This window comes from Vigna radiata, chromosome 6, assembly GCF_000741045.1.
Source record: "Vigna radiata var. radiata cultivar VC1973A chromosome 6, Vradiata_ver6, whole genome shotgun sequence".
Taxonomy (NCBI): Eukaryota; Viridiplantae; Streptophyta; class Magnoliopsida; order Fabales; family Fabaceae; genus Vigna; species Vigna radiata.
This window is the reverse complement of record NC_028356.1, coordinates 10854226-10865510: the sequence shown is the minus strand read 5'-3', so window position 1 is coordinate 10865510 and position 11285 is coordinate 10854226. Positions and strand designations below refer to the sequence as shown.

The following is an 11285-nucleotide window of genomic DNA, read 5'->3' as shown; positions in this document are numbered from 1 at the left end:
AATGAATTGATATAATGGGCAGGTGTTACATATATAAGTTACATATGTCTCTGGAAATGCGTAATGTTACTGCCAAAGAACTGCATATACGTTATATACACAGTTATATACGGATTATCCGTATATAACTTATATACACTTATATACGGAAAATTCGTATATAACTTATATACTGTTATATATGGATTTTTCGTATATAATTTATATACGAAAAATCCGTATATAATACTACCTACGATAGTATTAAATACGGATTTTTGTTCGTATGTAATTCGTATATAACCAGAAATTATATACGGATTTTAGGCCTTATATACGGATTTGGCTGTAGATAATGATAATTTTTCTTGTAGTGATACTGTGACTCTGACTGTGATGCTGCCGTGTATGCTGGGAAAGCTCTCCCCCACCTAGACTCAGGCCTGTCCTCAGGCCAAGGAATCTACTCGACAAACTGGTTGCCAGTCATCAAGGAATCTGCAGGGACGCCAGGTATACCTAATGAAAGTTGGTACATGCTGTCCTGCAAAGATACATGTCCCTGCCTCACAATGTAGCACCAGTCGCGAATATCATCCATTCTCGCCATACTCTGGATCATATAATCTGTAAACAGATCGAAGGGAGGAGCAGTATGGGATGAGGGGGGTGGCCTAGCTGCTCGTCTGCGTGGAGGAGGGACTGGAGGAGGGGCATTAGTAGCAGACAACTCCCCTCTATTAACACAGTTACGATCAAAAAATCTTTTGTTGAGAGGGGGTTGCAATTTCAAAGTAATATCAGAGACCCCTGCAACTCCATTTGCTTTACATAAAGCAGTCACCAAAGCAGGGAATCCAAGTTTGTAGTAGTCATTATCGGCCATCAGTGAAATCTCCTGAGATATGTAAGCTCCTATATCCATATTAATACCTGTCATAATTCCATAGATCAAATAAGAGCGTTGCAGGTTAATATCGGATGTGTGGGAGTTGGGGCTGATGTTGGTGAAAGAGGAAGTACTCCAGATGGTGGCCACTGAATTTAGATGTTTTCTTAGTATCCTCACTGGTGTTCCACTGGTGCCAAGCTGGTACCCATAACCTGGTAAGCACAAAGTGGAGGCAATCAAATCGTGATCGGGATGACCGGACATAAATGTGCCAAGTGGGCATGGTATGTACATCAGTGTACGCATCAGTCTGTTCAAAGCTTTTCGGTCATAACGTATAAGTTTGCCTCGCACCGTTGAAGCTCTTGTGTTAGGTGTCTGTAAATGTTCGGGGTCCCATGCATTAGCATAAAACTCTTTCACCAAGACCTCATCTATTTCATCAGGAAGATTGGCTAATACGTAATCCCATTTTCTCCTAGTCAACTCTTCTCAGATGTTGTCATATTCCCCATCTTTCAATTCGATCCTCCTCATAGGTAAGAGACCTCTGCCCATGATATTTTGATTAAACCTCTCCTGGACTATCTCTGAAATAAACCAATTCTGATCATAGTTGAGAACGAGGTTCTCCTCTTATTGCACAGCAGGTTGTGATCTTGAAGAAGACCCTTTTGTGGTCTTCCTCTTTTTTTCATGATAAGTGGGGACATGATAAGTGTTTTTAGGAGGTGCCATCTGCAAGAAAGAAAGAAGGCAACGGAACCAAGTATGGAGGCAGTGATCAGAACAAGTGAGAAGCAAATAGTGGTGCAGCCAGAATGAATTCGTTAGGCGCCAAGATGCGCTGCGCGAATCAGAATAAACAGTGTGTCAGCCCAGCAAATTCGCTATGCGACCAGAGTCGTTGTGCGAAACTTAAAGCATTCGCTATGCGCACATGTGCGCTATGCGAAACTGAGAAAATTAGAGATCGCTGCAGAATCAGTTCGCTATGCGAAAATGAGATTGGTGGTTGCAGGAATTAGGATTCGCACTATGACATTTTAGAAACATATTGCGATTTTCTTGGATGGCAAATATCACATGCAACAACACATATTCATCATTTAATTTCGTCCAAGCAAAATCTCTTTTTCAACAAAACATATGCGCGAATCCTTTATACAAACAAACCCACAGATAAGAATGAAAAGTGTATGCACAAGGTGATTTACAGATGAACAGATGAATGTATCCTAACACCTTAACAATGGAGTCACTAATCCTAATCTAGACCTATGAACAACTAAAAACAGAAAAGAAATATCAAACCTGGTCAAAAGTGGAGAGGAAAAGATGAAGTGAAGAGACAGAGCACCGGTGAAAGTGTGTGAGAGTGGCAACAATGGAGGAAACAGGGAGATGTTGGAAGAAAGGTGGCACCGCGCTTTGCGAACGTGAAAGACGAAGGGGTGGCAAGGGTGAAAAGTGTGAAATTCTGAGAAGTGGTAAAATAAAAATACCCCTCCGCAAAGATTCGCAGAGCGTACCCTATGTCGTGCGCTGTGCAAATGCCTTCATTAATAATTGCGTTGTGTTGCCTTCATTATTTTATTATTTTTTTTTAATTTTAAAGTACATTCGCTGAGCGCACCATGGCTTGTGCGCTATGCGAATGTAAAAGTTTTTTTTTGTTTTTTTTTTTTTGAAAAGGCAACATTAGCTAAGCGCAACAGTTGTTGTGCGCTGTGCTAATGAATTTTTTTTTTATTATTATTATTATTTTTATTTTTTTTATTTATGAACAATTTTTCGCATAGCGCACTTCAGTTGTGCGCTTTGCGAATTAACTACAATATTTCTCCCAATTTCTCCTCGTTTTGCCACTCAAGTACGCTGTGCGGATCACCTTACGAAAAGAAAATTAAAAATTTAAGTTGCAAAGCGCAGGATGTGCGCTGTGCGAACCTCAATATAGTGCAAATTCATTTTTCTCTCTCGCAGAGCACAAGATGTGCGCTTTGCGACCACACTTCTGCTTCTAAAAATTATCTATTCGCCTAGCGCACCTCAATTGTGCGCTGTGCGAATTTAATACAATGCCACATTCTTTTTCTCTCATGCTTAGCGAATCATTTTCGCTGCGCGAGCAAATTGCGTTTCAAAAAAAAATTATTTAGTCGCCTAGCGCACCTCAGCTGTGCGCTGTGCGACTAAAGCTTCAGAATTCATCTACCAAGCTCAATCAACACTTCCTCTCCACACTCAACTCAACAATTAAAGCAACACAACAAAGATTAAACACAAATATTTACAAACAGGTGCTAGGGTGCCTCCTAGCAAGCGCTTCTTTAATGTCACTAGCTTGACCCAGACATTTCAAGGTTCAGATAAATGAATAATTGTGGTGAGGCGTTCAACCTCACCACCCAAATAATGTTTCAATCTCTGACCATTCACAATCCAGCTTCTATTTGAATCCTCAGAATTTGGATCCATTAACTCAATAGCACCATAAGGCTTGACTGCCTTAATCACAAAGGGACCAGACCATTTAGATTTCAACTTACCTGGAAACAGTTTGAATCTGGAATTGAACAACAATACCTATTGTCCAGGTTGAAATTCTCTCTTGATCAGCTTTTTGTCATGGTACATCTTGACCCTTTCTTTATATTTCCTTGAAGAATCATAGGCAGTCATCCTCATTTCCTCCAACTCTTGCAACTGGAGCTTTCTTTTACATGCACACAGAGAAGCATCAAAGTTAAGAAATTTTAAAGCCCAGTAAGCCTTATGTTCCATCTCAACCGGGAGATGACATGACTTGCCATAGACTAACTGGAAGGGTGTTAGCCCCACAGGAGTCTTTAAGGCAGTCCTATATGCCCATAACACATCATCTAACTTTGCAGCCCAATCCTTTCTTGAAGATGAAACAGTCTTTTCAAGGATTCTCTTGATTTCACGGTTGGAAACTTCAGCTTGGCCATTGGTCTGTGGATGATATGGAGAGGCAATTTTGTGCCTCACATCATAGTGTGACAAGACCTTGGCCAATTGGGCATTACAGAAATGTGATCCTCCATCACTTATGAGGATCCTGGGTACGCCAAATCTTGCAAAGATTTGTCTTTTGAGAAATTTGACCACTGTCTTGGCATCGTTCTTTTGGCATGCTGCAGCCTCTACCCACTTACTGACATAATCTACTGCCACTAAAATATATTCGTTGTTGTAGGAAGAAGGTAATGGTCCCATGAAATCCATTCCCCAACAATCAAATACTTCAACTTCTAAAATTGCCTGTAGTGGCATCTTATGTCTTTTTGAAATGCTTCCTGTTCTTTGGCATTTATCACAACCTCTTGCATGAGCATGTGCATCTTTGAACAAGGTTGCCCAAAAGAACCCAGATTGAAGCACTTTGGCGGCGGTCCTTTCTCCATTAAAGTGTCCTCCATATGGCGAATTATGACAATGCCATAGGATACCAGCAGCTTCCTCTGCTATAACACACCGCCTGAATAAACTTCTTCTTTTGCTGCCAAGTCAAGTCATCAGGGAGAATTCCTGCAGCCTTAAAATTTGCCATATCTGCGAACCATGGCCTCTGTTGAATGAGCATCAGACGTTCATCAATAAATTCTCCCTTAATTTCTCCTTCCTTATCGGTCACCTCAGTATGAAGGAGGCGAGACAAATGATCTGCTATTACGTTCTCACTCCCCTTCTTATCTTTAATTTCCAGATCGAATTCCTGCAACAGTAAAACCCATCTTATGAGACGTGGCTTTGAATCAGATTTTGCCAGTAAATATTTGATGGCTGAATGGTCAGTGTAAATGATAACTTTAGACCCTATCAGATATGGTCTAAACTTTTCAAGAGCGTACACAATTGCCAAAAATTCTTTTTCAGTTGTGGCATAATTCAATTGTGCACCATTCAGAACTTTACTGGCATAATGAATAACGTGAAAAATTTTGCCACGTCTCTGTCCCAACACAGCCCCAATAGCATAATCACTAGCATCGCACATTAACTCAAAATCTTGAGTCCAGTTTGGTGCGACTACAACAGGGGCTGAAATAAGCTTCTCTTTCACAATTTCAAAAGCTTTAAGACACTCCCCATCAAACTCAAATGGAGTGTCTTTCACAAGCAAATTACAAAGGGGTTTAGCAATCTTGGAGAAATCTTTTATGAATCTCCTGTAGAACCCAACATGTCCAAGAAAACTTCTTACCCCTTTGACATTTGTAGGAGGTGGTAGCTTCTCAATCACATCAACCTTTGCTTGATCTACACCTATTCCCCTGGATGAGATCTTATGTCCTAAGACAATTCCCTCACGAACCATAAAGTGGCATTTTTCCCAATTTAGAACAAGGTTTATGGCAATACATCTTTTCAAGACTACATCCAGGTTCTGTAAGCATAGATCATATGATTTTCCAAAGACTGAGAAATCGTCCATGAACACTTCAATGCAATTCTCTACCAAATCAGCAAAGATGGCAAGCATGCAACGTTGGAATGTGGCAGGCGCGTTACAAAGACCAAAAGGCATCCTTCTGTATGCAAATACACCAAAGGGACAAGTGAAAGCAGTCTTTTCTTGATCCTCAGGATTCACTACTATTTGATTGTACCCGGAATAGCCATCCAGGAAACAATAGTAGGCTTGTCCTGCTAGCCTTTCCAACATTTGATCCATGAAAGGGAGAGGAAAATGGTNTTTCCTGGTGGCTTGATTNAATTTTCTGTAGTCTATACACATTCTCCACCCTGTGACTGTTCTTGTAGGAATTAATTCATTTTTTTCATTTTGAACAACAATCATGCCCCCTTTCTTAGGAACAACATGCACAGGACTTACCCAANCACTATCTGAGATNGGATATATCATTCCTGCTTCAAGCAATTTAAGAACTTCCTTTCTCACCACCTCTTTCCACGTAGGATTCAATCTCCTCTGTGGTTGTGCTATGGGTTTATAGTCCTGTTCCATCATAATCTTATGCATGCAGTAGGTTGGGCTTATACCTTTCAGATCTGATATGTGCCAACCTATTGCCTTCTTGTTCTCCTTTAAAATTCCAACCAATTTTTCTTCTTCACTGTTTGACAGAGAATTGCTTATGATCACTGGCTTCTTAGAATTTTCCTCTAAAAACACATACTTAAGATGATCAGGTAGTATTTTCAATTCATCCTTTTCCTGATCATCTAAGTCATTCTTTTCCAATTTTTCCACTTTAACAACAGTGGATTCCTCTTCTTTCAATTTTTCCAGATGTTGTGAAATCTCCTCCACTTCATATTCTTCATCAACAGTGAGCTCTTCACATGCATCTACCAAAACACGCTCTAAAGGAGATTTCACGTACATCTGGTTCTTCACTTTTTCAACCACATCATCCAAAACTTCCACTCTAAAACAATTTCCTCTATCCCTGGGGTGTTGCATTGCTTCCACAACATTGAAAGTTACAGTCTCATCATGCAACCTCACCTTAAGATGACCGTCATCAACATCAATTATCACCCTAGCAGTTTTCATAAATGGTCTACCCAATATGAGGGGGACTTTAGTATCCTCCTCCATGTCAAAAATAACAAAATCCACTGGAAAAGTGAATTTGTCAACTTTCACCAAGACATCTTCAATAACTCCATATGGGTACTTTACAGACCTGTCTGTTAGTTGAAGTGTCATCCTTGTTGGTTTTACTTCCATGTCCCCTATCTTCTTTAACATAGACAAAGGCATTAAATTAATGCTTGCCCCTAAGTCTATCAACGCTTTTCCAATGGGGAGTTTTCCAATTGTACATGGAATAGTAAAACTTCCAGGGTCTTTGAATTTTGGTGGTAGAAGTTTTTGGATGATAGCACTACAATTCCCTTGCACCTCTATTGTTTCTTCCTCAATATACTTTCTCTTTTTGGTCAACAGATTTTTCATGAATCTAGCATAAGAGGGCATCTGTTGAAGTGCTTCAAAAAAGGGAATTGTGATTTCCAGCTTTTTGAAGAGAGCCATGAATCTAGAAAATTGACTTTCCTTTTCCTTTCTAGAATATGTCTTAGGATACGGTAAAGGATTTACCATCTGTTTCTCTTTTTGGCTCTCTTCCACTTCCTTCTTTTTATCTTCTTCTTCCTCCACCTTCTCTTCTTTCTATTCTTGCTCTTCACTTAATTTTTCTTTTTCATCCTCCTTCCTCACAACTACACTTTCTAACACTTTACCATTCCTTGTAGTTATAGCTTTGCAATGCTCTTTTGGATTTGGTTCAGTGTTAGCTCTAAATGTATTTACAGGCTTCTCTTCTAATTTCTTGGCCAACTGACCCATTTGAACTTCTAAATTCCTTATAGAAGCATTTGTGCTCTTTTGATTAGATAAGGACATATGCATGAATTGTTGAAGAGTTTCTTCTAGTTTTGATGTCCTATCATAATTAATGGGTTGTTGTTGAAACTGTGGAGGTGGTGGTCTACTGGAACTAGCCTGACCCATGCTAGGATGAGGTCTTCAACCTTGATTATAATTTCCAAAATTGCCTTGACGGCCTTGATTTCCCATATAATTCACCTCTTCCTTTGCATTGGTTAGAATAGCACACTGTCCATTTTGGTGCTCTCCACCACCCAGTTCACAACCTTGCACAATATGTTGTGCCTGTGATACATTTTGGAGTTGTAGTTGTGAAACCTTTTTCATCAGAGACTTTAGTTGTTGAGTAATAATTTTGTTTTGGGCTAATAAGGCATCTTGGGATTGCAACTCAAGCATTCCTCTCTTTTGGTTTTGCCCTCTCTCACCTGGAACGTCATTGTCGCTGGATGCCATATTTTCAATAATCTCATGGGCTTCATCAGGTGTCGTCAACCTAATGTTCCCTCCTGCTGAGGCATCTAGCATTAACTTTGTGTGAGATTTTAAACCTCCCAAGAAGAGGTTTATTTGAGTGGGAACGTCAAACCCATGAATGGGAGTCTTTCTAAGCAACCCCTTGAACCTATCCCATGCCTTGCCCAAAGTCTCTTCAGGTTCCTGTTGGAAAGAGGATATCTCCTGCTTGCCTTTATTTATCTTCGATTGAGGGAAATATTTGTGTAAANACTTTGCCACAACNTCATCCCAATCTGTCAGACTTTCCTCTNGAAAGGAATTTAACCATTTATTGGCCTCTCCAGCCAGAGAGAAGGGAAAGAGACTAAGTCTGATTGCCTCATCTGACACATTCAACATTTTCACAGTATTGCAATATTGATTAAAAGTTGTCAGATGATCATAGGGATTTTCGTGTGACAATCCTGAAAATGGGTTACTTTGAACAAGGTGAATCAATGATGGCCTCATTTCCATATTAGCCGCAATCACCACAGGTCGGGCTATACTGTTGAAAGATGAAGGTACAGACACTGAAGCAAAATCTTCCAACGTACGCCTATCTCTTTGTTCATTGTCCCTATTTCCCTCCATTCTTTTATCCTCTTGATCAGATGAAGAAAAAGTGTTTGAAGTCGCAGATAAGCTAGCTTCTCTAGCTTCTTTTTTCCGGTTTTCTCTTCTACGCCTACTATTATTTCTACGGGCAGTCCTCTCAATCTCAAAATCAAACAATAAATTCTCAGATTTTGTTCTGCTTCAAATGCAGAACAAAAATCTCTAAAGATCAGCCCAAAGAAATAACACAGAACAGAACACAATATTTACAGATATACAAAAACTAAAACAATGGATTTACAGATAATGGAACAGAATTGAAATTGATAAACAATGAGTTGAAATAACAAAACAATCAAATTCCCCGGCAACGGCGCCAAAAACTTGATAACTTTTTGGCAAGTATACCAAATCGTTACAAGTAATACAGTGATAAAGTTAAGAGTATCGTTCTCCCAAGGGAATTTGTGTTAAGTTATTCAATTTTACAGTATTTATCAAAATCAATTTGACAACAACTTATAATCTAATTCAAAGAACTGAAAGTAAGAAATTAGCATAATATTAAAATTTGAAAATTAAAGATGGAAGAAAGCTTCGTTGGAATTGACTTCATGGCTACCATTACAGTAACTTTTCTGAACAATATAATTTGCGTTCAAACATTAACATCACAGTATCTTGATTTAATCCCTTAAAACAAGTTCTAAAGAATTATGCTCAATTATTAATTCCTTAAGTAATTAAACATAACCTTTGCATTAAGATCTGNTGTTTATAAATGACCAAAAGAATTGAAACCATTCCTAGCATCGTTCCTTCTGGTTGTTTTTCTTACGTTCATACTCAAATTTACTTCCCAGTGCAATTTGAATATATTAAATATATTATACTTCCGTATAATCACAAGTAAAACAAGAAAAGCATATGAACAGAACTTATATTGAACAGGAAAAATTACATCAAGTGTCAGCCTTTACAATCAATTCCAACGAACAAATATTTAGCCTATCCTAGACATCACAAACGTACTCATTTCAGCAATTCCTTGCATCATGTGCAGTCTTGATGTCTTCAGAGAGTCTTCTGATGGTCTTCTCTTTGTATCCAGAGCAGTTCTGTATTTTTTTTTTGGAATGTCAGAAGATGCACTCTGCCTGTCTCTCACGTCTCTTTAAAGAGCAGTTAATTACTTTAATTCGCTCAGCGCACAAGAGTGTATTCACTGTGCGAATTAATTTTAATTATACACTCAACTGTTGTAATTCGCTAAGCGCACAGTCTCTGGTGCGCTATGCGAATTAATTTTTTTGTTGCACTTCAACTTTGTCATTCGCTCAGCGCATAAATATTGGTTCGTTGTGCGAATTCCTTTTGCTGGCTCTGCGAATTTGTGTGCGCTATGCGAGTTATGGCTGACAGCTTCCACTTTATATAATTTTTTCCTGAGCAATAATTTACGAAACAATCTACTTCCTATTACAACTTTTCACTGAGTAATAACATGTATAATTATAAAATTGAGATCATTTATAAGTGTAAAAATAACTCATTTTGACACTTATCAAACTCCATCCTTACTTTTCTCAAATTAGCTACAAAACAATGCAAAATAAGCATAAAATCGCTAAAAACAACTTTTGACTCTCTCCAGACTCATTTATTGAGTTTTGCTTGATTCTGAGCTCATTCCAAGTAGTAAAGGGTGTAATTTGGTCCAAATTGACATATCAAAATAACTGTTTTTCAACCTTCATCATAGGTTTAGGGTTGAGAGAGAACGTAAGAAAAAAAAAAGAACTCCATGATTGCCATTTAACCGGATGTTGGACGTGATCGGAAGAGTTTTAACCAATGAAGTCAAAGTAGATTATCGGTGTGGAGCATGAGAAAATAAGGTTAACCTTTCTATCATAAGTGTGAAGCATCAGTGGTTTGTCCCCTTTTATATTTTTTTTCTCTTTCTCTTTTTCAAACCCTATAACATGATCGGAAGAGAGCAAAGTCAAAGAATGTGATCGGTGTGAGATTTTGACAATGCTATAAAGATTTTAATTTAACTCGCCGTCAAGGTTCTAGATAACATAAAAAAAAAACACCAAAACAATATGATTTACACAACGTCCAACATCAAATTACACAAGGTCAAACAGAACACGAGTTATATTGACATTATACGGTAAAAAGAAGGATTAGCTCTCTTACCTCAAAGACACTTACGAGAGAGGCGAAAAAAATCCAAACGCCCACGGATGATGAAAAACCCATAAACTTCACAGCCGCAAAAATGATGGAAAACCCCTCAACTTCAAAGCCACCCAAAACCTCCACAACCACCGACATAATGATGCTAAACCTTCACACCCACCAAAAACCTCCACAACCACCGATTAAACGAGCTCAACAACAGAAATGGGAATGAAGGGCACTGATGAAGGTTGAAAAACAATTATTTTCATATGTCAATTTGGACCGAATTACGCCCTTTACTACATGGAATGAGCCTATAATCAAGCAAAACTCAATAAATGAGTTTGTAGAGAGTCAAAAGCTGTTTTTAGCGATATTATGCTTGTTTTGCATTGTTTTGTAGCTATTTTGAGAAAGTGAAGAATGGAGTTAAAGATACAGGTCGTTGACTCAAGAAAAGAGCAGAAAAATGAAGATTTGAAGAGTCGACGCCCCGCCCGGCGACACACTTAAACCGCCGGGCGGTCCAGGGCGAGGAGTAGGCATGGCGATTGACGTTGGGCGATTCTGAGGGAAACCGCCGGGCAGTGGCGATTGCCGTCGGGCGATTTGGAGGATTATGGGAAACCGCCGGGCGGCACACTTAAACCGCCGGGCGGTGGCTCGCTGGGCTTGGGCCTGTTTTCTGTTGCGCTCCTCACCTTTAAATACCCCTATTTCGAGTTCAGAGTTATTCTTTTGACAGGGGAGAACGGCCAGACCTAATTTTGCTCTCTGGAG

At 39.1% G+C, this 11285-nt stretch overlaps 1 protein-coding gene across 1 annotated transcript; it reads right to left on the bottom strand.

Annotated features, from left to right (window-relative positions):
• Positions 1–7397: 7397 nt before the first annotated feature.
• On the bottom strand, positions 7398–8351 carry LOC106763425. Its single transcript, XM_014647620.1, has one exon. The coding sequence runs from the start codon at positions 8349–8351 to the stop codon at positions 7398–7400; it is 954 nt and encodes a 317-aa protein (XP_014503106.1).
• Between the last annotated feature and the right edge of the window lie 2934 nt (positions 8352–11285).